Here is a 27,391-nt window from a genome sequence, read left to right on the forward strand (position 1 = left end):
CGGCTACTCAGGAGGCTGAGGTGGAAGGATCACTGGAGCCTGGGATGTTGAGGCTGCAGTGAGCCATGATTGCATCACTGTACACCGGCCTGGGCAATGGAGTGAGATCCTGTCTCTCTTAAAAAAAAGAAAAAAAAAAGTCTTGTAATATTCAAGCACAGTTCTTTTTTTTTTTTTTTTTTGAGGTAGAGTCTCAAAAAAAGCCCAGGCTGGAGTACAGTTGGGTGATCTCAGCTCACTGCTACCTCCGCCTCCTGGGTTCAAACAGTTCTGCTCCCTCAGCCTTGCCTCAGCCTCCCAAGTAGCTGGGACTACAGGCATGCACCACCACAACTGTCTCAGTTTTGTATTTTTAGTAGAGATGAGGTTCCACCATGTTAGCCAGGCCGGTCTCAAACTCCTGACCCGACTGATCCACCCACACAGTTCTAAACACTTCCTGTGCTTTGCCGTGGTCATGGTGGGCGGCCGGATCTCTTCCATGTGCTCCCCTGCTGTCACACTTGCCCTGTGCTGCCTGCCCTGTGCCCGGAAGGTTGACCTCTATGGATTACATCAGCAAGCTCCCTTGCTCCCTTGGCTGCAGCTAGACTTACCCAATGTGGATCCCCCAGCAGGAGATCAGCAAGAGAGTGGACAGTGAGGTCAGTGTGTTTATTTCACTGGCATTCTCCCCACACCATCGCTTTGATTGGCTGCTTCCTTCAGCTGCTCTCACACAATTCTTCCTTTCCAGATTCTGGCCCCGTTCCTCCTCTTGTCCCTGCAGGCTTAGAAGTACTAATAATCATGCTGTTACTAGACCTCATGTGTTGTGTTTTCCTTTGTAGGGTTTCCTTACACTCCACCCTTTAAAAATAGTGCCGTTGTCAGCTAGGCATGGTGGCTCACACTCGTAATCCCAACACTTTGGGAGGCCGAAGCGGGGGGATCACCTGAGGTCAGGAGTTCACGACTAGCCTGGCCAGCACAGTGAAACCTCGTCTCTACTAAAAATACAAAAATTAGCCAGTCATGGTGGTGCATGCCTATAATCCTAGCTACTTAAGAGGCTAAGGCAGGAGAATCGCTTGCACCTGGGAGGCAGAGGTTGCAGTGAGCTGAGATCATGCCACTGTACTCCAGCCTGGGTGACAGAGTGAGACTCTGTCTAATAAAAAAAAAAGTCCCCTTCTCAACATTTCTTTTGTTTTTTTTGAGACAGAATCTTCCTCTGTCTTTCAGGCTGGAGTGCAGTGGTGCGACCTTGGCTCACTGGAACCTCTACCTCCCAGGTTCAAGCGATTCTCCTGCCTCAGCCATCTGAGTAGCTGGGACTACAGGCATGTGCCACCACGCCTGGATAATTTTTGTGTTTTTAGTAGAGACAGGGTTTTGCCATGTTGGCCAGGCTGGCCTTGAACTCCTAACCTCAAGTGATCCACCCACCTTGGCCTCTCAAAGTGCTGGGATTACAGGCATGAGCCACTGTGCCCAGCTCCCTTGTCAATATTTTGAATCCTAATTTGATTTTCCTCACAGAATTTGGTTGAAATAGGTACCTGCCCAGCCAAGTAGGTACTAGTATTATTCCTATTTTATAGATGAGGAAACTCAGGTTACAAAGAGTTTAAATGCCTTGCTCAAGGCCACACAGCTATGTAACAGGCTGAATGAAAACTCAGAGAGTCTGGCTCTAGAGCTGTGAAGGCCTTCAAAGACCGTGAATGCCAGACTATGCAGACAGTGAGTTCCCAACACCGACAAAGGGTGCCAGACTCTCACCCTTTCTTCCTTCTGAGATCCTCACAGAGCTGTCGTGGGGCTCAGAGAGATCCTGGCTAAGGAGGCCAGGCACGGTAGCTCATCCCTGTAATCCTAGCATTTTGGGAGGCTGAGGCAGGAGGATTGCTTGAGCCTAGGAGTTGTTTTTTTTTTGTTTGTTTTGTTTTTTGTTTTTTTGAGACAAAGTCTTGCTCTTGTCCCCAGACTGGAGTGCAGTGGCGCGATCTCGGCTCACTGCAACCTCTGCCTCCCAGGTTCAAACGATTCTCCTGCCTCAGCCTCCCAAGTAGCTGGGATTACAGGTGCTTGCCACCACACCCAGCTAATTTTTCTATTTTTAGTAGAGACGGGCTTTCACCATGTTGGCTAGGCTGGTCTCGAACTCTTGGCCTCAGGTGATCTGCCCACCTCGGCCTCCTAAAGTGCTGGGATTACAGGCGTGAGTTACCATGCCCAGCCGAGCCTAGGAGTTTGAGACCAGCCTAGGGAGACCACTGTCTCTACATTAAAAAAAAAAAAAAAAAATTAGCTGGGCAGAGTGACTGTAGTCCAGCTACTCAGGAGGCTGAGATGGGAGGATCACTTGAGCCCAGGAGTTTGAAGCTACAATTCAAAATAGGTCCCCCCAGTCTAGCCATAGTGAAGGAGGATGGAACTGCTATGATTGGCTTATAGAATTCCCTGGAGTTGCTTTCAAGTCCTCAGAGTAAACTGGATGTGTGGAGTCACCACATCATAGCTCCATTGCCAGGCTGGGATGAAGATTTAATTTAATGTATATAAAACACCTGGCACATGAGGCATGCGATAAGTCACAGCTATTATAAATTTGACTCCAAGGATTTTGTTCAAGTCAACTAAATAACATTTTGTTATTAATATTAATCTCAAGCCTGTCTTATTCCAAAAAAAGATTTAAGGCTGCTATTACGTTTAGTTGGCACTGTAGGGATGGCCCCCAGCCATCTCCGCCTGCCTATTTCTATTGCTACTGCCCTGATCTCCTGCAGTTAGTTTTTCATTCAACAAACCTTCAGTGAGTGAGTATTAGCTTTGTGCCAAGCCTTTTGCTAAAAATGAAATATTTAAAGTGAATAAGAATCAGGCAAATTGTCCACTGCCTGGGTCAGCAACAGCCACCCAAATAATTATGGCACATTATGAGGTATGTATGAACTTCCTAAGTGTACAAGGAAATGGGGAGGAAGTAACAAAAATGGTAACCTTTGGGTTGGGTCTTGATGGATGAATAGAAGTTCACCCAGCTGCTGCAGTCTTCAGTCCTTGTCCTACTCCAAGCTGTCTTCCACTGTGTCCGGACTCTTTCACTGAAAGTAACGAGGTGGGGACCCTAAAGTTTGGACTCTAACAGTCAAAGGAGAAAAAAAAGAATGTATTGTCTCGTAAAACGCCATCCAAAGGTTTGGATGAACTTCAGATATGGTGGATTCAGGGTGTGAATACCACAGAATTTAGTTTCTCTCTATTCGTTGGTTCTGCTTCCTTGACTGGGGCCCTGGCATATCCAGGTTTTGCCTTTTTCCAGGTTGAAGCCTGGTGGAGAGAAGGGCATATGCGTCTCCTACAAATGTCGTAGGAAAATAAACCCTTTGGCTTTGATTGAGTCACATGCCTATTCCTGAACCAGTCACCATGGCCTGGGGAGTGTGATATCCTGATTGGCTAATCTTGGGTCACACATGCCACCAAGCTCCAGAGTAGCTCTTTCAATGGCCAGTATCTCTCTCGAGCTCTCATTTTGTTTGTTTGTTTGTTTGTTTTGAGACAGGGTCTTGCTCTGTTACCCAGGCTGGAGTGCAATGGTGCGATCTCTGCTCACTACAACCTCTGCCTCCCGGGTTCAAGCGATTCTCCTGCCTCAGCCTCCAAAGTAGCTAGGAATATAGGCATGTGCCACCATGCCCGGCTAATTTTTGTATTTTTAGTAGAGACGGGGTTTCTCCATGTCGGCCAAGCTGGTCTCGAACTCTCGACCTTAGGTGATCCACCCGCCTCGGCCTCACAAAGTGCTGGGATTACAGGCATGAGCCACCATGCCCGGCCTAATTTTTGTATTTTTAAGTAGAGATGGGGTTTCCCCAGTTGGCCAGGCTGGTCTCAAACTGCTGACCTCAAGTGTTCCATCCACCTCAGCCTCCTAAAGTGTTGGGGACTACAGGTGTGAGCCACTGTGTCCGGCTAAAAGGTGCTTTCTTTTGCTGGATTTGAACAGGGAATTTTGTGGCCCTGGCTGTTCCTGGCAACCACCTTGACAACAAGCCTGATAATGGAGACGAGCAGAGCAAGAAAGTCCTAGAGGAATGGCCAGGTGTGGTGGCTCATGCCTGTAATCCCAGAACTTTGGGAGGCCGAAGTGGGCAGATCACTTGAGCTCAGGAGTTGGAGACCAGCCTGGGCAACATAGTGAGACATTGTCTTTGCTGAAAAACAAAAACAAAAAAATCAGCTGAGCATAGTGGCGCACACCTGTAGTCCCAGCTAATTGGGAGGTTAAGGTGGGAGGCTTGCTTGAGCTTGGGAGGTCGAGGCTGCAGTGAGCTGTGATTGTGCCACTGCACTCTAGCATGGAGAACAGACTGAGACCCTGTCTCAAAAAAACAAAACGAAACAAAACAAACAAACACACAACCACACACAGAAAAAAAAGAAAATCCTAGAGGAATGGATCTAGGTCTCCCATCACACCCAGCCAGAGCTACTGAATCTCTGGAAGTCCAGTTATGCGAGTTATGTAACCCAAAGGCATACCCTTAAGTGAGTCAGTTGCATTTCTGTTATCTCATTCAATTTTACAGTAAGGAAACCAAAACTTGAGAGTCAATTACTCAAGATACCCTAGCTAGTGAAGTTAACAGCTGGATTCCACTCCACATGAGTCTCATCCCAAAGCTTTCGCTCATCCTACTAGACTGAGCCAAGAAAGTGACTTGGCCTCGGTTCTGATTCATCTGCTTACCTGCCGAGATGGCTTCTCTTGTATACGCTGTTTCTACTGCCTGGAATATTCTATGCCCCCTCTCTTTGCCTAGCAAATTCCTACTTCTTTAGACCAAAGCTTAAAGAAATGTTACTTCCTGACTTCCTCCCCATCCTAATCCGCCAGATTATTTTAGATTCCTTGACCTTATTAGCGTGTAAACTATATTAAAGTTATATCATGTTAGTTTACATTTTTCCTTCATTGCTCTTATCATAATAACCGATCCATTATTGTATACTTTACAAATAATTTGTCTTTAAATTCCATAAGGGCACACATATATTTTGTTTTGCTCAGCATTGAATCCTTGAAGTAGTGACTGTCACTTAGTGGACAACAATAAAGATTTGATAAAATAAACGTGTTTGAGGCTGGGCATGGTGGCTCATGCTTGTAATCCCAGCACTTTTGGAGGTCGAGGTGGGCGCATCACTTGAGGTCAGGAGCTTGAGACCAGCCTGGCAAACACGGCAAAACACCGTCACTACGAAAAATACAAAAATAAATATAGCTGGGTGTGGTGGCAGGTGCCTGTAATCCCAGCTACTCGGGAGGCTGAGGCAGGAGAATCACTTGAACCCGGGTGGCGGAGGTTGCAGTGAGCCGAGATCGCGCCATTGTACTCCAGCTCGGGCAACAAGAGCAAAACTCCCTCTCCAAAAAAAGGTGCTTGATGGCCGGGCGCAGTGGCTCATGCCTGTAATCCCAGCACTTTGGGAGGATGAGGCAGGTGGATCACCTGAGGTCGGGAGTTCACTACCAGCCTGACCAACATGGTGAAACCCTGTCTCTACTGAAAATGCAAAAAATTAGCCAGGCGTGGTGGTGGGCGCTTGTAATCCCAGCTACTTGGGAGGCTAAGGCAGAAGAATTGCTTGAACCCAGGAGGTGGAGGTTGCGGTGAGCCGAGATCGTGCCATTGCACTCCAGCCTGGATAACAAGAGCGAAACTCCGTCTCATTTAAAAAAAAAAAAAAAAAAAAAAAAAAGGCCGAGAGGTTGAGGCTGCAGTGAACAACGATCGCCACTTTCTCAAACAGAAATCAAAAACAAAAAACAAACAAACAAACAAAAACCCCTGAAAGCTACTGCTTTCAGTGGTAAAGCGTTTTATCAGTGGTTCTCCAAATGTGGTAGGTATCCAGACCTGCAGCATCAGCTTCATTTGGTAGCTTGTTAGAAATGCAAATTATTCAGCCCCATTTCAAACCTATGAGTGGGGCGTGTAATCTTTGTTTTAACAGTCCTTCTGGGTGAATTGATTCAGATCACACTGAGGTTTGAGAGGAAAGAAAAATAGCTCAGGGCAGTCTGAGTTATGTGAAGTATGCAAAATTTGTCAGGTCCACTGAGACTTGTGTATGGGAGTTCGGGCACACTCCTACCTCCACATGCCCGGGGACAATTGTTTAAAGACATTTTGTTCCAGACTAGCTGCCTCCCCCATTTCCTTCAGGTTCCTGAAATTTGTGATAGAAAGAACAATGTATAGGCAATAGCTTATGTTATTTTTCCCCCTTTCTCACCATTCCTATTCAACCTTATGTTATGCCTCTTTTTTCCGTAGAAACCCACTTGAGGCTGGGCAGGATGGCTCACGCCTGTAATCCCAGCACTTTGGGAGGCCGAGGCTGGTGGATCACCTGAGATCAGGAGTTCAAGACCAGCCTGGCCAACATGGTGAAACCCATTTCTACTAAAAATACAAAAAATAGCCGGGCATGATGGCGGGTGCCTGTAAGTCCCAGCTACTCGAGAGGAGGAGGAGGCAGGATAATCGTTTGAACCCGGGAGGCGGAGGTTGCAGTGAGCCGAGATTGCGGCATTGCACTCCAGCCTGGGCGAAAGAGCAAGGCTCTGTCTCAAAAAAACACAACAACAAACTACACTCTAGCCTGGGCGACACAGCAGGACCCTGTCTTAAAAACAAACAAACCCCATTTGTAACTGCCGCTAATTGGACTATACTTCTGGTGGGCCATCGTCAAGCTTTGGGCTTGAATAAACCCTATACTTAATACTATTTTCTCAATCTCGTTATTTAAGGTTGACAAGAGCCATTGGGTTATATAGATTTGCTGCAATCTATGTAGTAGGCACACCCGCGGGCTCAACCTCAGCTGTTTGGGATAGTTTCCTGATTCTGTTTCTTAAAATTAGCAGTTTCAGCCTGGCTGGATGACTCACACCTGTAATCCCTGGAAAGCTGCTTGAGCTCAGGAGTTCCAGACCAGCCCGAGCATCAAATCCTTTTTCAGAGACCTCATCTCTGAAAAAAATAAAAAAATTTAGCTAGGCATGGTGGCGCGCCAGGAGGTTGCGGCTGCAGTGAGGCATGATTGTGCTACCGCACTCCAGCCTGGGCAACAGAGCAAGATCCTCTCCCTAAAATAAAACAAAATAAAGATGCGCACTTTCATGAGTAATGTGGGTTGGAGGATAGGAACAGGAATCCAACACATTCTCTGCCCCCGTCAGCACCTTGACTATTGAAGTTATGTTTATCTCCCCGGTCCTAGCACCCACAGCAGCACCTGGAATATAGTCGGGCAAGAGTGTGTGGACTGCATGAATGTAAGCTCCACGAGGCCGCGTGTCGCCACGCTGCCAGCTCGATGCTCCGCATGTAAAAGACACTCACTAAAGCTTTGCGGAATGAATGGGCGAAGAAAGCGAAACAGAAACCACGCCTTTACTAAAATGGCAGCCCGGGTTCCCTTTACCAAGATGGCTGCCGGCCCGCGTGGACGGACGGGCGGTGGGCTCAGCGGGCGGGGCAAGAGAGGGCGTGGCAAGAAGGCGGGGCCTGTGGGAGCCGTCAGGTGCGGCCCCGCCCTCCGCCCTCCGCCCGCTCCTCCCGCTCGCCCCGCTCGATTCCGGATTGGTCCGGTTCCAGCGCCGCAGCCCGGCGGCCGCGCTGTGGGGCCGCCCGGCCCTCGCCACTTCCGGCGCGTTGGGGCTGTTGGTCGGGGGCGGCCGCGCGGTACTAGCGGGCGGCTCCAGGGCGGGTGCTCGCAGGGATGCTCTGGGGGGCGGCGGCAGCGGCCGTGTGGGCTGAGGCTGCTAGGACAGCGCGGGTCCCCGGGCCTCTCCCCTGAGCCGGCCGCCTGGGCCGCGCAGTCGAGGCCCGTCAGCCTCCGCCCCTTCAGCCTCGGGGCCGGGCCCGCCGCCACCTCTGCCCGCGGAGGCCGGGGAGCCCCTGCCTGGGCCCGCAGCTTCCCCCGCGGGGGTCGGGCCCAGGCGGGGGTCCCGAGCCGCCGCCCTCCTCGCCGGCATCCGAGTCTCATTTCCTGCTTTTTCAGTTTCCTTGGGGAGGGGCGGGTGGGTCTGGATGAATTGTCTCAGGGGCCCCCGATGAGGCGACCCGGGCGGCCCTGCCCTTTTTAGAGGGTCCCCTCGGGGCCCGGTGGGGAAGGGGTTGTCTTTGCATGGGTGGGGGACTTCCCGAGTCTGCTGGGACCATGACCTGAACTGTGCGAGCGGGACGTGTCCGAAGCCCAAGAACCAGCTCATCTGAGCAGCCCCCTCCCCGGCCAGCATGGTAAGTGGGATTGGAGCCCCTTTCCCTCCTGGGGTGCCCCACCGGAGGGGTGGGAATGGGCCCCGGGGCTGCTGAACCATCGCTACTCTCCCCATGGCGGGGAGAGGCGCGTGCGGAGCCTGGCCGGTGACACATGCGTGCAGAGTGTGGAGCCCCGGCCCTGTGCTCCCATCCCCCCAGGGATGATGGCTCAGGCCTGGGAGGGCCCTGGGAGCGCTGTAGGCACAACCCTTGCATCTGGTGTTTGCCTCCTGCAGCTCCTCCGGACAATAACTATCGTTTGTTGAGGGCTTACTACTTGGCAAGGCCCTGCGCGAAGTGATTGACGTGCAGTAGTATTTAATGATCACACCAATCCTCTGTTCGGAAGTGGGGAGACTGAGGCACGGAGCAATTAATTCCCCAGCTCAAGGTCAAGCGACTTTTTAACAGTGTTAAGATTTGAACCTAGGCATCTGACTTTGAACCTAGGCATCTCTAATACACTTAGAGAGCTGGGTGATTGTAGGAGAAACATCTCATCCAGGTGTAGGTTTATATATGGAGAAACAGAGAGGGATTTACAGAGGTCACTTGCGCAGGTGATGGCAAGGTCAGGAATGGTCGGCATCTTTTGACACTGAGGCTGCTATTCTACATGCTCTGATCTCTGCTGAAGATACCTTTCAGGTTTTCTAGACCGATAGATACTTTCAATACTCCCCTAAATGTGTGTACCTACATCTCTTTGTTAAGCATTTGTCTTTTTGCTCTTGTAATTATTTCTGAGCCTTATCTATCTATTGCGGTAGACACTGCTCCCTCAAAGACCAAATTGTCTGAACCCCTTATCTGCCCCAGCTCTTGGCACATAGTAAGCCCTTAGTGAGTACTGGATCACCCAGCCTGTGGTTGAACACCTCGAGGGGTGGAGCTGTTCTCCTCAGTTTCACCCATTTTACCCCTGCCAAGTTAGTGGTATAATAGAGAAAGGGACATAGCTATATCTTTCGTGATACAGACCTTAAGGCCTGTGGAATTTTCGAAACATTCAAAAGGCCTGTGGGTAGTGTGTAGGTCCTGAGATATGGAGCTTACAGCCAGCTGGATAAAGTACGCCATTAATCCTGAGCAGCACCGTACAGTATGTGCTGTACGTATAGTGTATGTGTTTTATTATTACTATTTTTTTTTGAGACAGTCTTGCTTTGTTTCCTAGGCTGGAGTGCAGTGGCACATTCATGGCTCACTGCAGCCTCGACCTCCTGGGCTCAAGCAACCCGCCCACCTTAGCCTCCCAAATAGCTGGGACTACAGCTGTGCGCCACCATGCCTGGCTAATTTTTTGTGCAGATGAGGTCTCACCATGTTTCCCAGGCTGGTCTTGAACTCCTGAGCTCAAGTGATCCGCCCTCCTCAGCCTCCCAAGGTGCTGGGATTACAGGCGTGAGCCACCATGCACAGCGAGTCTATATATTTTAACATATGTATTACAAAGTATGAATTGTGGCAAATCAGTTAAGCTCTCAGTTCCAATTTCCTCAACTATGAAATTTGGGGATAGGAATTATCTAAATAATAATCTAGAGGTATGAGGTATAACATTTAGTGCCTGATGAAAGTAGCACTCTTTCCTTCCTTCATTTCTTCTTTCACTATACTTTTTCTTTTTTTTTTTTTTTTTGAGATGGAGTTTAGCTCTTGTTGCCCAGGCTGGAGTGTAGTGGTGCAGTTCAGCTCACTGCAACTTCTGCTTCCCGGGTTCAAGTGATTCTCCTGCCTCAGCCTCCCGAGTAGCTGGGATTATAGGCATGCGCCACCATGCCCAGCTATATTTTGTATTTTTAGTAGAGATGGGGTTTCACCATGTTGGTCAGGCTGGTCTCGAACTCCTGACCTCAGGTGATCCACCCGCCTCAGCCTCCCAAAGTGCTGGAATGACAGGCATGAGCCACCATGCCCGGCCTCAATATACTTTTTAAGTTGTGTTTTTTTAATTGTAGTAAAATATACGTAATTAAAATTTGGCATTTTAGCCATTTTTAAGTGTGCTGTTCAGTGACATTAAGAGCATTACATTGTTGTGCAGCCATCACCACCATCTATCTCCAAAGGTTTTTTTCCCAAAACAACCTATACCCCTCTTTTTTCAGTTTCTCCCCCACCCAACTTTAGTTTCTCTTTCTATGAATTTGACTGCTTTAGGTAGCTCATATAAGTGGAGTCATGCAGTATTTGGCCTGTTGTGACTGGCGTATTTCACATGGCACAGTGTTCTCGAGTTTCATCCATGTCATGGCGTGTGTCAGAGCTTCCTTCCTTTCGAAGGCTGAATTCCATTGTGTGTATGTGCTACATTTTGTATATCCTTTCATCCTTCAGTGGATACCTGGGTTGCTTCCAGCCTTTGGCTATTGTGAATAATACTGCTGTGAATATGAGTGTACAGATCTTACAAGTGAATTTTCAGCAGCCACCATATACCAGGGCCTAGGGCATGTACAGATGAACAAGACACACGTTCCTCCCCTTGGGAAACTTACAGCATTGCTTTAGGACCCTTGGACAGAATTTTGTTATTGACTGAGCTAGCCCAGCACCCTTGTATTCAGGTTTCATTTTAGTTGACAGTCAGTAGAGCATCATGGGAATGACCACCTTTGAGTAATGAACTGTAAAGTAGTTGGCTTCATGAACCCCATGTGCATTTTTTCTGGGGTATATTGGAAGTCAAAGTTTTTGTCACCTAGACCTCAGTTATTTAAGTACACAGGGGGTGGCCATAGTTGATGTGAATGGGATTGTTCTTTTTGTGTCACTTGACACAGTGGTTCATCTGTAGGTATCCCAGGGTAGGCCCTGTCCCCCAAAGGTAAGGAAACTATTGCCTGGCTGGTGTCTTACAGGCGGAGGGTCTTTACCCTGGGATCCCAGCTCTTTATTCCAGGAAATTATTTCCTCTCCATTTCTTGCTGACTTAACATTTTTACTTTTAAGGGTATTAGTTGGCATAAGTTTGAGCCTTTTTAATATCTTCTTTTTAAATCTTCAACTCTAATAAGACTTGAAAGTGGTGTAATGTGATAAAAACTACCACTTATTAAGCATCTTTGATGTGCTAGCTATTCTTCACTCATTACTTTTTTTTTTTCTGTCTTTTTTTTTTGAGATGGAGTCTCACTCTGTCATCCAGGCTGGAGTGCAGTGGCGCAGTCTTGGATCACTATAACCTCTGCCTCCTGGATTCAAATGATTCTCCAGCCTTAGCCTCCCGAGTAGCTGGGATTACAGGCATCTGCCATCACGCTCGGCTAGTGTTTTTTTTTTTTTTTTTTGTATTTTTAGTAGAGATGGGGTTTCACCAGGTTGGCCAGGCTGGTCTCGAACTCCTGACCTCAGGTGATCCAGTCGCCTCGGCCTCCCAAAGTTCTGGTATTATAGGCGTGAGCCTCTGCGCCTGACCTACTTTTTCTCTTAGTCATTCAGTATCAGTAAACTCCACCAACTCTGCTAGGTTCCACTATGGCTGTTCCTGCCAGAGGGGGAGATGGACAGACCTGCTCTAGGATTCCTAGTTGACAAGTGGTGGAGTTGGCATTTAGACCCAAAGTGCTCTACTCCGGAGCCAGTGCTCTTTGAGTGCTGCCTCATGGGAAGGAAGATCAGGAGAGTCCTCCACCTGTATTTTGTTTGCTTAGAGAGATAGTGGTGGGGCATAGGGAGCATGGGGAATTTCGCTTACACTATCCCTCTTGACCTTCACATTCAGAACCAGTTTAAAAAGATTTATAGTTGCAATATAGAATTACAGGAAGAGCTAGCATACTTTAACTGAATTGGATTAAATCATTTTTGGTTGCATTCCCATGGATTCTTTTTTTTTTTTTTTTTTTTTGAGACAGAGTCTGGCTCTGTCGCCCAGGCTAGAGTGCAGTGGCGCGATCTCGGCTCACTGCAAGCTCTGCCTCCCGGGTTCACGCCATTCTCCTGCCTCAGCCTCCTGAGTAGCTGGGACTACAGGCGCCCGCCACCGCGCCCGGCTAATTTTTTGTATTTTTAGTAGAGATGGGGTTTCACCGTGGTCTCGATCTCCTGACCTTGTGATCCGCCCGCCTCGGCCTCCCAAAGTGCTGGGATTACAGGCGTGAGCCACTGCGCCCGGCCCCATGGATTCTTAAGTGGTGTGACATGTTAGAGGTTCCCACTACTTCTCTGAGAAATTGTTACTTAGTGTTGGGTGAGCTGTTGCTTACTATGAAAATTGTGTGCAAAATTGAGTTCTTTTTTAGTTGCTTAGAAATTGAATTGCCTGCTAAGGTTTCTTTTCTTTTTTCTGTTTTTTTTTGAGATGGCATCTTGCTCTTTCACCTAGGCTGGAGTGCAGTGGCGCGATCTCGGCTCACTGCAACCCCTGCCTCCCAGGTTCAAGTGATTCTCCTGCCTCAGCCTCCTGAGTAGCTGGGATTACAGGCATCCACCACCATACCTGGCTAATTTTTGTATTTTTTAGTAGAGATAGAGTTTCACCACATTGATCAGGCTGGTCTCGAACTCCAGACCTCAGGTGATCCGCCTGCCTCGGCCTCCCAAAGTGCTGGGATTACAGGTGGGAGCCACCGCACCTGGCCTTATTTTTCTAATATCAATTACCATGAGTGGCCCCTATAATGGAGGCAGAATCAGAACTGAAATTTAGCCACTTGCATGGCGTGTCATCCACTTGTTCACCCACAGCATTGCGTTGTATCCCATGCTCTGAGAGATAGGAAGAAGACTTGGTGCAGGGAGATGGCAGGGAAAGGTTCAGTGGTACCCAGAGGTTTTTGTATGTCAGTCACAGCATTAGAGATAGTCTGGAGAAAAAGTTACCTTTCAAGAAATGACTTGAATAGCTTCTGAAAAAATTAGTGTATGATGTGGTTCAAATCACCTGATAAAACCAAAATGTGGTCAGCAAAATTAATGTAGTATAAAGAAATAGGTAGATTAAGCCAGAGTTTTTGTTATTGGTTTTTATTTTTATTGTATGTTTATTTATTTTTGAGACAAGGTCTTGCTCTGTTGTCCAGGCTGGGGTGCAGCGCCTCAGTCACAGTTCACAGCAGCCTCAATCTCCTGGTCTCAAGCAATCCTGCCAACTCAGCCTCCTCAGTAGCTGGGACTACAGGCCCATGCCACCATGCCCAGCTAACTGTTTTATTTTATTTTTTGTAGAGAGTGGGGGTTGCTTTGTTTCCCAGCCTAGTCTTGAACTTCTGACCTCAAGCAGTCCTCTTGCCTCAGCCTCCCAAAGTGCTAGGATTACAGGAGTGAGCCACTACTCTAGGCCAAATAATCATGAAATAATGTATTGACTTCTTGCTATGAAGTTTACATCCCAAGGTGCTGTGGTTACAATATAACAATATAATAGTTAATATGTATGTGTGTATGTGTGGGTGTGCGTGTACGTGTGTGTGTGTGTGTATGTGTATATATTGCTTTCTGTATGCCAGGCATCTTACGTCTATTAACCCATTTCCCATCCCAAACATCTCCAGGAGGTAGAGGCAGTTTTTTTTTTTTTTTTTTTTTTTGAGACAGAGTCTTGCTCTATCACCTAAGCTGGAGAGCGATGGTGTGATCTCGGCTCACTGCGGTCTCCACCTCCTGGGTTCAAGCGATTCTTCTGCCTCAGGCTCCTGAGTAGCTGGGACTACAGGTGCGCACCACCACGCCTGAATAATTTTTGTATTTTTAGTAGAGATGGGGTTTCGCCATGTTGGCCAGGCTGGTCTTGAACTCCTGACCTCAGATGATCCACCCATCTGGGCCTCCCAAAGTGCTGGGATTACAGGCGTGAACCACTGTGTCTGGCTTAAAGGCAGTTTTAATTTCACGTTTTAAAGCTGACATTCAGTGCACTGAGACGTTAGGCAACTTCCCAAGGTCACATAGCGAGTCAGTGCTCATACCCGTTACACTTCCAGGGTAATATTTAATACTGCCCCTGCCCTCTGGGAGTCAGTTTAGTGGGGAAGATAAGACAACATACTCTGAAAATACAAGAGACTGTGATACAGGTGATAGTAGAAGAATGTGTTGATGCAAAGGGGCATTGGTACAAAGATTGCATAGGTACCGACCTGAGAGAGATTGGCTGAGAAGAGTCAGGGAAGTCTTCCCAGGAGGGGATATTTGAGTCTTGAAGGATGAGGAAGAGTTTGACACTGGGACAAAGAAAGGGCCTTGCAAGTGAAAGTTTCTTGCAGACAGTTACAAAGGTCAGATATATAGCAACAAAGATAATAGGAAATGATAAGTGTGAAGTGAGAGTGAAGGAAATAAACGTTTGTTGGGTGCGTAGGACTTTCTAGGGCTTTATATGCATACCTATGCACATATATACATATGGTACACAAACATGATTTTTTTTTTTTTAATCTGAAACCTTAACTCCTACTTTCCTGGCCAGTTATTTCTCTATTTCTCTGTTCCCCTTTGCAACAAAACCCCAGGAAAGAGTGGCCTGTACTTGGTCTCTAATTCCTCACTTTCCCTTTCACTCATTAATTTTAGACATAGGCTCTCGCTCTGTTGCCCAGGCTAGAGTGCAGTGGAGTGACCATAGTTCACAGCAGCCTCGAACTCCTGGACCTAGGCCTCCCAAAATGCTGGGATTATAGGTGTGAACCCCCACACCTGGCATTATTCTCTCTTAATCTCACTTATCAAGGTCCCTCCTACCAGTGTTGCTAAATCCAGTGGTTAGCTCTCATTCCCCATCTTATTGGACCTGTCAGTAGCATCAGACAAGTTGAGTACCCCTTCTGCAGTTCAGCCTTTCGTCACTTGGCGGCTGGGACACTAAGGTGTGTTCTTCATTTTCCTCCTGTAGTGCAGGTTGTTTCTTTCTCATCTCATAGCCGGAACACTCTAGGCCTCGAACTTAGTGTCTTAATCCAGGACACCTGTAACCCAACATCTCTCTCCTCAGCTCCAGTTCTTTAGTCTCCAGCTGCCTGCTTGACATCCAAGCTGGTTTGTGAGACGACGGGTCACGTCTCCCCTCTAGCTCGGCTTCTTTCGCTCTCTGGCTTTGCTGCAGCTCCCTTGGCCTTCTTACTGCTCTTCAGACCTTTTGGGCATGTTCCTGCTCCAGGCCTTTGGCCTGGCTCCCTGCCTCTGCTTGGACCGTGCTCTCCCTGAGAATCTGCTTGACTAAACCTTTTAAGCCTCAAGAGTCACTTTTCCAGTGGGGCCTGTCCTCACCACCCTGTTTAAAATGTTGATGCCACTTCAGCACTTCCAGTCCCTCACATCCTGCTTTACTTCTTTTTGTACAATTTTTTAACATTTTATATACTCAATGTTATTAACGAGGTCATTCTTTTGTTGTCTCCTGCTAAAATGTTAGCTCTGTAAAGCTAGGGAATCTCTCATTTGTTCATGTATCCCAAGAGTCTAGAGCAATTCTTGGCATAGTGGGCAATTAAATTGTGGTAGGGATGTTGTTGAGGTCTTGTGTGTTCGAAGGGAGCTTTAGGGAGAGAGTAAACTAGGCTCTCTCGCATGGATGGAAGTTTTGGAAGAGACGGATTTGAAGAAGCAGTTGGAGAGAAGGCTATCAAGGTAGTTTGTGGCTAGATGATAGAGGGTCTCCACTACTACCCTAGGGAGTTTGGCCTTCTTTTGTTGGATGATTTTTCCTTGAAGGAAACTCAATCTGCTGTGTGTAGGTTAGATGCAGGAAACCAGATGTTACACCATGCCTGTGTGGATGTGACAAGGGCCTGCGTGTTCTTGCATGTGTAATTAGTGGTTGAGAGGGAGTTGTCACTTAAAACTGATTCCAGAGTTAAGAGATGAGGAAGAAGGAAAAGCACAAGCGGATTTTGGAAGCCTGTAGCCTGGCGATTGGGAGTAGTAGAAAGTTTTAATCAGTTGGTGATTTGGATTTGGTAGGAATGGAAGCGATAACAGGTAAATTGATAGGAAGCGATGACAGGAGATGGGCCATGTGCTGATGAAATATGGAAAGTGGCTATCTCTGTAGGTAGGTGAACAGTTGTGGCACTGTTGAGATGAAGGTAGTTGGCCCTGGGCAGGAGAATGATGTTGAAGATCTTAAGTAGTTGCGTTGTCAAACATATCTGTCTAAGCCAAGGAAGATGTGATGGCATAGGCTGTGTTGAAAGGACAGGAATTCCTGAAAGTGTGGTTGCCACTCTCTGCCTCTACTTTTTTTTTTTTGAGACGGAGTCTCTGTTCCCCAGGCTGGAGTGCAGTGGCATGATCTTGGCCCACTGCAAGCTCTGCCTCCCAGATTCATGCCATTCTCCTGCCTCAGCCTCCCGAGTAGCTGGGACTACAGGCACCCGCCACCACACCCGGCTAATTCTTTGTATTTTTTAGTAGAGACGGGGTTTCACTGTGTTAGCCAGGATAATCTCGATCTTCTGACCTCATGATCCGCCTGCCTCAACCTCCCAAAGTGCTGGGATTACAGGTGTGAGCTGCTGCGCCCAGCCCTCTCTGCCTCTACTTTTTCAACCTTCTACCTCTCCTTTCCCCCTGTCATTCATTCTACAACCCATTGCAGACTGACTTTTTTTTTTTTTTGAGGTGGGGTCTTACTCTGTCACACAGGGTGGTGTGCAGTGGAGTAATCATGTCTCACTGCAACCTCTATCTCCTGGGGCTCACGCAATCCTCCCATCTCAGCCTCCTGAGTAGCTGGAACTACACGCATGCATCACCACGCCTGGGTAATTTTGTATTTTTTGTAGAGACGAGATTTCACCATGTTGCCCAGGCTGGCCTTGAGCCGCTGGGCTCAAGTGATCCTCCGGCCTCAGCCTCCGAAAGTGATAGGATTACAGGCGTGAGCCACTGTGCCCAGCCAGCAGACTGACTTTTTTTCTTCACTACTTTTCAAGATTATGTGTAACCTGTGTGTGCTGAGTTCTGTTTAATGCATATTTTCAATCCTTAGGTCATTTGACCTCTCTGTGTGGCCTTTGGCAGCCACTGATCTCCTTTTCTTCCCTTGAAACACTTTTCTTCTTGGCTCCTGTGGCATCCATGATATTAGTCTCTTGGTTTAGCCTCCCGTGGCTTCAGCTATGACCTGTGTACCAATGAAAACTAAACCCTTACCAGCTGTAGATATCCAGTGTTCTGACAACATCAAATTAAATGTGTCTTAAACCGAATCCATCATCTTCCTCTCAGTTTAGTGCCTCCTCTGCTGTGCCCTGGTTCTGTTAATGACCTCATTTTCTAACTAGTCAAACAATTAACCTGAGTCATCTTTAACTTCCTCTTCTACAAGCCCCCCTGCTTCCAGACCTGTTGATGCTGCTGCTAACATATCTGTGTCCTGACCCTGACCTTTCCCTCCATTCCCTCTGCTTTGATAAGGCTGTCATTGTCTCTTGCTTTGGTAGTTGCTATCATGACCAGTCCTCTCTTCCAGGTTCTGCGTCCCTCTGTCCATCTTCCATACTGCTGAGCTGCCTTATTGTGATCATGCCACGTGAACCCCAGTCATTCAGAGCAGAGGGTTCCCACTGTTGTTAGAGACCAAGTTTTCAACGTGGGCCCTGAATTTTAAGTTTCTTTCTTACTTTGAGGTCTCTTAGTAGGGATGAAGATGGTTCATTAAATACTTAAAGTGATTTATTTGGAGTGTCTTTGAAATACTTCCCAAATTACACCTTGTTTTCCAGCCACAGCAAACTATTTGTCATTCCCAGAACACTCAGTGCACTTTCATACTTGTCTGCCTTTACTCATACTGTTCCCTGTGCTCTAGTGCCCTTTTCTTTCTTGCAAATGAAACTTACGTGACATCTCAAGGTTGCCATAAACACTGCCTCTCTGAGGCTTTCCAGCTGCTAGTTTAACATAGGTCACCTTCGATTATAGTTTGGTATTTTTTGGCTTTTATTATTTTGAGTTATTTGTTTTTGTTAATATAAGAATGACAAGACTACATTATTATTATTATTATTATTATTGAGACAGAGTCTCGCTCTGTCGCCAAGGTTGGAGTGCATTGGCGCGATCTTGGCTCACTACAAGCTCTGCCTCCCAGGTTCAAGCAATCCTCCTGCCTCAGCCTCCCAAGTAGCTGGGACTGCAGGTGCATGCTGCCATGCCTGGCTAATTTTTTGTATTTTTAGTAAAGACGGGGTTTCACCATATTAACCAGAATGGTCTTGATCTCCTGACATTGCGATCCTCCCGCCTCGGCCTTCCAAAGTGCTGGGATTGCAGGCATGAGCCACTGTGCCCAGCCAAGACTACATTCTTACAGTAAGTGTCAGACAGTTCAGAAGTTTCAAGAGCAAAATGTGGAACTCTTGCCTCCTTCCCTGTTCCCTCCTTCTCCTTCCCACTGCAAGCCTGGGGGTGAGGAGGATTAGTTCTTTCTCTTTAAGAGCCCATAGCAGAGTGCGTCTGACTCTGCTTTGCCTCTCTAGTGCCTAGTGAGCATTCAGCAGATACATGAGTAATTAAGAGTCAGGTGTAAAAATAAACCCAAGCAGGTCAGGGTGGGCCCTTGAGGTTAGTAACTGATAGTAGTAGTATTTGGAGAGGGTGGTAAGATTGAAATAGAGTATGAAAGCAGTAAACACCTTGTATTTCCAAAATCCATGCAACCAGCAAGCTCAGATAACTGTATTTTTCACCCTGGTGGATGGAGATGGGTAGCAGGTGAGCAAGGGAAGTTGTTAGAACAAGTGCTGGGGGTGGGGGTGTGCTTACTGGGGATCCCCAAAGCTAATTGCTACTAGAAGAACCACGGAGGAACAATGAAAAGAGGAGGAGTGGGGTGAGGTGAGGTCCTTGTAGATCTTAACCAAAGAAAGACACAGGGCAGAGAAGTGAGGGGGTGAAAGAGGCTAATGAGAAGGGAAAGAAATGGATGTAGAGGGAGAAAAGGTCTGTGTTTCATAATTGCACTCTGTGCAAGTCATCGTTAAGGGGCTCTCATGCATACTGCGTAGGGTCCTTGATTTAATCTCTCACAGCCACCCTGCCAGGTAGGTATTATGTTCCCATTTTATAGTTGAGGAGGATAAGGATGCTGAGGCCCAGGATGGGTAATGCTAAGTAACTTGTTCAAAGTTACCTACTGTTCTCTTCAGCTGGGCTAAGAAAAAAAAACAAAAAAACGGAAATCAGAATTACCTAGTGAGTTGACAGAGCCAGGATTCAGCTAAGGTTCCAACTCCAAGGCCCGTGTTTTTTCTAGATCACTAGGTTTCTTTTTTATGATACGGAGTCTTTATCTGTTGCCCAGGCTACAGTGCGATGGCACGATCTTGGCTCACTGCACTCCAGCCTGGGTGACAGACAAGACTCCGTCTCAAAAAAAAAAGAGGGCACAGTGGTAGCAGGTCCATATTACGGGACATCAACAAAAAGGAAGATTGCTTGATTTCTTTGAGTTTTAATTCAGGTAAGCCCATTAGGCTTAGCATATACAATAGGTTCATTTCCATTAGAGCAGCCTACTGCTGTTTATATGAAGGTTATAATGAAAAAGATCTCTGGTCTAGGGCTCCCTGAAAAGTTAAAGGTATTTTATGAGACAAATGGAGCTGGAAGAAAAATCATTAGTTTCTAAACTGACTAATAATCAGACCTGAGAAGTTCTGTCCTTTCCTTTCCCTTTCTTTTTTTGAGCTAGAATCTCCCTCTATTTTGCCCAGGCTGGGGTGTAGTGGTGTGATCTTGGCTCACTACAACCTCTGCCTCTGGATTCAAGCGATTCTCCTGCCTCAGCCTCCCAGGTTGCTGGGATTACAGGTGCCCACCACCATGCCTGGCTAATTTTTGTATTTTTAGTAGAGACAGGGTTTCACCATTTTGGTCAGGCTGGTCTTGAACTCCTGACCTCAGGTGATCCACCCGCCTTGGCCTCCCAAAGTGCTGGGATTATAGGAGTGAGCCACCGTGCCTGGCCCAGGGAAGGCCTTTTAAAAAATTCATGAGGAGGCCAGGTGCGGTGGCTCATGCCTGTAATCCCAGCACTTTGGGAGGCCAAGGTGGGCGGATCACAAGGTCAGGCGTTGGAGACCAGCCTGGCCAACATAAGTGAAACCCTATCTCTACTAAAAATACAAAAATTAGCCAGATGTGGTGGCGGGTGCCTGTAATCTCAGCTACTTGGGAGGCTGAGGCAGGAAAATCACTTGAACCCAGGAGGTGGAGGTTGTAGTGAACTGAGATTGCACTATTACACTTTAGCCTGGGTGACAGAACAAGGCTCTGTCAAAAAAAAAAAAAAAAAAAAAGGCTGGGCACGGTGGCTGTAATCCCAGCACTTTGGGAGGCTGAGGTGCACGGATCACCTGAGGTCAGGAGTTTGAGACCAGCCTGACCAACATGGCGAAACCCGTCTCTACTAAAAAAATACAAAAATTAGCTAGACGTGGTGGCGTGCACCTGTAATCCCAGCTACTCAGAAAGCTGAGGTAGGAGAATTGCTTGAATCTGGGAAGCGGAGGTTGTAGTGAGCCAAGTGCTTTGTTACTGTCCAGGAAATTATTCATCTGCGTTTTGTTTTTAGAGAAAGATAAATTGAGTGATCTATCAAGGATTTTTTTATTTTAGGGGCACATGTCATCAGGACCTCCTGAGGCTGTGTCACAGGCTCATGTCCTTTTAAATAAAACATTTTTTATAAAAAGGGTTTATTTAATTTCATTTTTTTGAGACGGAGTTTCACTCTTGTTGCCCAGGCTGGAGTGCAGTGGCATGATCTCAGCTCACTGCAACCTCTGCCTTCTGGGTTCAAGCGGTTCTCCTGCCTCAGCCTCTCAAGTAGCTGGGATTACATGCGGCACCACGCCCGGCTAATTTTTATATTTTTAGTAGAGACAGGGTTTCACCATGTTGGCCAGGCTGGTCTCGAACTCTCAACCTCGGGTGATCGGCCCACCTCGGCCTCCCAAAGTGCTGGGATTACACGTGTGAGCCACTGCGCCTGGCCGGATTTATTTATTTTAAGTATGTAATTTTGAGATAATGTAAGACTTATAGAAGAGTTGCAGAAATAGTGTAGGGAGTTTTTGTATGCTCTTCTCCCATAGGTACTTACAAACAAAAAACAAAACTGCAGCAGCCAAGCCCTCCAACATTTGTGACCAGCAATTTATTTTTTTAAAAGTGTCTTTTTTTCTTTTTTTCATTTTAAAATTATTATTTTTTCTTATATCAGCATATGATCTCGCTATATTGCCCAGGCTGTTTTTAAAATCCTGGACTCAAGCAATCCTCCTGCCTTGGCCCCCCAAAGTGCTGGGATTACAGGTGTGAGCCGGTGTTCCTGGCCTTGTGACCAATAATTTAGCTCAGTTTCTGTCCCTTCTTCATTCTAGTACTGCTAGACAATCAGTAGGTACTAATGCTACTGTAGAAACACAAAATCTTCTCTGCCACTTCTTGATTTTGCTTAGTAGTTGTTATCCTGATTATAAAAAGTATTTTGAAGTCTGTAGAATATTTGATAACTTAAAAAAACAAAGAAATTACTACCATTGGATTCAATCTCTAATAACATTTTGATTTGCTTCCTTCTTGTCTTTTTTCCTGTTTACTTTTTAAATATGGTTGAGATTACACTGTAAATGCACTTTTTTCTTCTGCCTTTTCCACTTTATAGCGTAAGTGGCTTTTCAGATCATTAAATATTTTATAAATATTTGCAGTGGCTTTATAATACTGCATTGCATGGATTCTTAAGCAGTTCTTTGTTCTGTTTTTTTTGCCATGGTAAATAATAATGTGATTAATGTCTTTGCGAAAAGCTTTGTATGTATTTTAGAAAATTGCCTTAGGATAGATTTCCAGAAAGGCCCAAGGGTCTGAGGGCTGTGTATTTTTTAGATGTAGTCTGAACAGTTTTCTTTTTTTTTTTTTTTAAGACAGAGTCTGTCTGTGTTGCTCAGGCTGGAGTGCAGTGGCACAATCTTGGCTCACTGCAGCCTCCACCTCCCGGGTTCAAGCAGTTCTCCTGCCTCAGCCTCCCAAGTAGCTGGGACTACAGGCGCCCACTACCACGCCTGGCTAACATTTTTTTGTATTTTTAGTAGAGTGGGGTTTCGCTATGTTGGCCAGGTTGGTCTTTAACTCCTGACCTCGTGATCTGCCTGCCTTGGCCTCCCAAAGTGCTGGGATTACAGGCGTGAGCCACTGCGCCCAGCCTAGTCTGAACATTTTTAAGGCTCTTCATCACATTTTCCAGAAAGGTTACTTGAGTTTTTTCTTCCCATCAGCTGTAGATAAATATACTCATCAGCATTGGGTAATCTTAAGAAAATTGTTGCTAATTTAATAGGTTAAATAATGGCTTCTCATTATTGTTCCTCAGTATCTTTTTCTGTGTGTTTATGTAGGAAACTTACTAACAAGTTAGATTTTATTTTTTGTCTGTTTATAGGAGACAGATCCCTTAAGCTTTATTTAGGATCCCTTATATTTACATTAATGTATTAGAAATAGTGTCTTAACATATTTTTTCTAGTCTTAAGTTAGTTACTTTTCAAAAAGCTATAGTAAAATGCACATTTTTTTTTTTTTTTTTTGAGCCAGGCTAAAGCGCAGTGGCGTGATCTCAGCTCACTGCAACCTCTGCCTCCCGGATTCAAGCGATTCTCCTGCCTCAGCCTCCCGAGTAGCTGGGATTACAGGCATGAACCACCATGCCCGGCTAATTTTTGTATTTTTAGTAGAGACGGGGTGTCACCATGTTCGCTAGGCTGGTCTTGAATTCCTGACCTGAAGTGATCTACCTGCCTCGGCCTTAAAATACTACATGTTTTAGTCTGTTTTGTGTTGCTGAAGGAGTATTTGAAGCTGGGTAGTTTGTAAAGGGAAAAGGTATATTTGGCTCCCAATTTTGGTGGCTGAAAGGTTCAAGATAGGGCATGTGGTAAGGGACTCAGGCTACTTCCACTCCTGGTGGCCGGTGAAGGGGAATCTGTGCGCAGAGATCACAGGGCGAGAGAGGAAGGATGAGAGTGAGAGGAGAGGCACCGGGCCCTTTCAAACAGCCAGCTCTCAGGAACTAGGAGAGTGAGAATTTACTTACCCTCACCCCCCAACTCCTTACCAGGGAGGGCATTAATTTATTCATCAGGATCTACCCCCATGACCCAAACACCTCTCATTAGGCCCTGCTTCCTACATTGGGGATCAAATTTTGACATGAGATTAGGTGGAGACAAACCACATCCAGACTATAGCAACACATAACATAAAACGTCACCATTTTAAAGTATGCAGTTCAGTGACATTAAGTGCATTCACCATGTTGTGCAAGAGTCACCACTCTAGTTTCACACTTTTTCATCACTCCAGAGGAAACCTGTACCCATTAAGCAGTCATTCCCCTTTCTCCCTCGCCCCAGCCCCTGGTGACCACAAATCTGCTTCCTATCTCATGAATATGCTTATTCTGGATATTTTATGTAAATTATCATACACTATATGGTCCTTCCTTATCTCCTGATACATAAAAAGATGATGTAGATTAAGTAAAAGTTGAATTTAATCTATATTTTGAAAATTGAAATCCATCTATGGCAACAGTCTTGAATTCAGCATATTTAATTGCCCAGGATGTCCCATGCCCCAGCCACTAGGAAGAAATAGTTTATACCAATAGTTACTGCCAGTGGACAGAGGGTTATAGACCTTGGGGTAGGATGGAACCTAAAATAGAGACAAAGATGGGAAAAGTATGGGGCTTGGAGAGTGAAAGGCAGTGAATGGCAGGCAGCACATTCCATGGTGGAATAAACAGGAAACTTCTAGGTATTTACCTTGATTTGGAGTGCAAATTGGAGAACTTGCAGGTAAGTGCAAGTTCTTCTGTGTTATCAAAAAAATAACCATCCTAAAGAATGAATATGTTTGTGACAGTGTCTAGTACATAAGACCGTAGGAAATGTGCGGAGTTTTGCTTAAGAGCAAGAGTGGTATTTGGGATGACAAGGACAAGCAGAGAAGATCCCCAGGCATCTCTTTCTCAGTGTTTGACATTTTCTTTTTTTTGAGACTGAGTCTCTGTTAGTCTGGAGTGCAGTGGCGTGATCTCTGCTCACTGCAACCTCCGCCTCCTGGGTTCAAGCGATTCTCCTGCTTCAGCCTCCCGAGTAGCTGGGACTGCGGGCTTGTGCCACCACACCTGGCTAATTTTTGTAATTTTAGTAAAGACGAGGTTTCACCATGTTGGCCAGGCTGGTCTCTAACTCCTGACCTCAAGTGGTCCGCCTGCCTTGGCCTCTCAAAGTGCTGGGATTACAGGCGTTAGCCACCACGCCTGGCCATGTTTAACTGGGATCCTTGGGTATGGGGAAATGTGTTTTTAGGTGAGTGGTTTTCATGGTTCTATATATGTATATGTATAGAGCTTACTCACTGTTTTTCATAGTTAGGAGGTGTTCCACCGTGTGGATGTACTTTATTTTTTTATTTATTTATTATTATTATTTTTTGAGACAGAGTCTCGCTTAGTCGCCCAGGCTGGAGTGCAGTGGCGCGATCTCGGCTCACTGCAAGCTCCGCCTCCCGGGTTCACGCCATTCTCCTGCCTCAGCCTCCCCAGTAGCTGGGACTACAGGTGCCCGCCGCCTCGCCCGGCTAATTTTTTGCATTTTTAGTAGAGATGGGGTTTCACCGTGTTAGCCAGGATGGTCTCGATCTCCTGACCTCGTGATCCGCCAGCCTCGGCCTCCCAAAGTGCTGGGATTACAGGCGTGAGCCACCGTGCCCGGCCGGATGTACTTTATTTAACCAATCCTGCCTTGATGGAAACTTAAGTTGTCTCCAATCTTTTGTTTTACAAACGGCATTGACATGAAGATCCTTTACACCTAAACTTTGGAGGAAAAATCTCCAAAAGTGTATTGCTGGGTGAAGTTGTCTTTGTGTTTGAAATGTGATAAATATTGCTAACTTGTCTTCCCTTAAGGTGGCACCAGTTGTCTTGCCATCTCTGTATGAGAGTAAAAGATGTAATCTCAGTTAATTGTGATTGGTATCATGTTGAAGCCCAGGAGTGAGGAGCTCTGAGGGTGGGGATAGGGGGACTGCATTAGGCTTCACAGAGGTGGGGACCTTTTCAAGGTGTCAGGAGCATATTAGAGGAAATAGCATGTGTGAAGACATGGAACTGTTATGTGGAGGGGAAAGGGTGAATTTGGGTTTGGCTGAGGCAGAGGATAGGTGGGTGGCTCTGGATGGTGAGGTGGGGACAGTAAGTCAGCTAGGTTAGGGCCAGGTGATGAAATGGTTTAATCACCCCTGGTGGTCAGGTAGCAAAGACCCTGGGCGGCAGTGGTGATGGGGCTCGCGGTTGAAAGATACTTGAGAGAGAATGTACAAACCAGTCTTTTTAGCAACCATTTTTTACCCCCCAAAAACTTTCTAGACTTGTTAGAACCAGAATCACAAAGCTGGGAACGGCTTTAGCGCTGGGCTTTTCTGGTGCTCTGTAGGCCCGTAGGGATTCTTGGAGGTGTCACAGGTACTAGGTTTGGGAGTACAGACAGGCGTTTGAGACCCCCTCCTCTACCCTTATTAATTAAGCAGTTTCTCATTTAGTCTGCTTTACATGGTGGGGTTCTATGCAATATTTCTTTCTTTAAAAAGAAAAAAAGTGTTTGCTGCTAGAATCATGAGTTTAGTCCCAAACTCTTACTGTCCTGAACACACAGATGGAGGCCTGTGGGACATGTTTTCATTCTTACATTCTTCATTTGCAGCAGTGAGAGGTGATTTGTATATAAAAATGAAAGTGAAAAGGCATTTGGCATTCTTGGGATGTTTTTGAGCATTTAGCTAATTTTTTATGTAGGATTTTTATTTTGTTCTTTTTTTTTTTTTTTTTTTTTTTTTTTTGCTCTGCCTCCCGGGCTGGAGTGCACTGGCGGGCTCTCAGCTCACTGCAAGCTCCGCCTCCCGGGTTCACGCCATTCTCCTGCCTCAGCCTCCCGAGTAGCTGGGACTACAGGTGCCCGCCACTTCGCCCGGCTAGTTTTTTGTATTTTTTAGTAGAGACGGGGTTTCACCGTGTTAGCCAGGATGGTCTTGATCTCCTGACCTCGTGATCCGCCCGTCTCGGCCTCCCAAAGTGCTGGGATTACAGGCTTGAGCCACTGCGCCCGGCCTTTTTTAAAAAAAAAAAAAAAAAAAAACTCATTGACTCACCAGTGAAATATGTAGTGAAATAGTTTTGCTCATTTATGGATAAGGGTGCTAAGGGATTTACATCCATTGATGTCATTCCCACAACTACTTGGTGAGGGAGAGTACGGTTGAAATTTCATTTTGCAGGTGAAGAAACTTGAGCTCCGAGAGGTTAGGTAATTTGCTCAGGGGCATGCAGATAAGTAATCAGGAAGTCATCATCAGGTGCGACCTGCCCTGACTCCACAGCCCACACCCTTCAGTTCATATTATGGCATTCCCAGGACATGTGTACCCAGCCACCTGTTGGGGGTGGAAGGGCCCGGGAAGAAGAAGGGTGTGGGATTTCTGGTCAGTCTTGGCTTTGTGCTGGTGCCTATAGAAGGGGCAGAGCTTCGAGACGGACTGAGTCACTTCTAGCAAAATTGGTTGAGAATCGTGGGACGGGTGATGCGTGCTTGCTGTGCGAGGATTGAAGTCTCATTAAAAATCCCATGTAGAGTCATCTTCACCATCCAGGGATGTGAGCAAGGCCAGGGTCCCTGGCTGAGTACCTGTTTCGTTTCACTTGTGCACCGACTCCCTCCAGAAAGGCACCGTCTCCTTTCCTGCTGCTCACTGTCACCACAGCCACCACTACCACTGTTTTGCCTTTCTAATCCAGTGTCTTGCCAGTGGGGTGAAGGGACGGAACTGTGTATAGTTCCAATATTACAATATCTTTTTTTTGTATTGTATAAGTTATAGTTTATTAGTAGAACCCGGGCACATGAGAGTGCCTGTTTAGAGAGTTGCTTTGCAGCGTCTTCTCCCTTTGTGGCTAGTAATGATCTGCAGGGATGGGAGGAGCATTGAGAACCTATTGGCCAGGAAGAGTCACTTCCTCCCGACACAGATCTCTCCTTGTGCAGTGCCCTCAC

At 46.6% G+C, this 27,391-nt stretch overlaps 1 protein-coding gene across 4 annotated transcripts in view; it reads left to right on the top strand.

The window, feature by feature from the left end:
• Positions 1–7,753: 7,753 nt before the first annotated feature.
• The window catches only part of XPO6 (exportin 6), a 117,912-nt gene continuing 98,274 nt past the window's right edge, over positions 7,754–27,391 (top strand). Inside the window, exons 1-2 of one of the 4 annotated variants that reach the window (XM_025369789.1) lie at positions 7,754–8,306; positions 10,491–10,626. In XM_025369789.1, coding sequence (XP_025225574.1) covers positions 10,549–10,626 — 78 coding nt within the window. In that variant the 5' untranslated portion in view covers positions 7,754–8,306; positions 10,491–10,548. The remainder of the gene's footprint in view (positions 8,307–10,490; positions 10,627–27,391) is intronic. The other 3 variants (XM_025369786.1, XM_025369790.1, XM_025369788.1) reach the window with 3 other exon arrangements.

Source organism: Theropithecus gelada, chromosome 20 (genome assembly GCF_003255815.1).
Source record: "Theropithecus gelada isolate Dixy chromosome 20, Tgel_1.0, whole genome shotgun sequence".
NCBI classification, from domain to species: domain Eukaryota; kingdom Metazoa; phylum Chordata; class Mammalia; order Primates; family Cercopithecidae; genus Theropithecus; species Theropithecus gelada.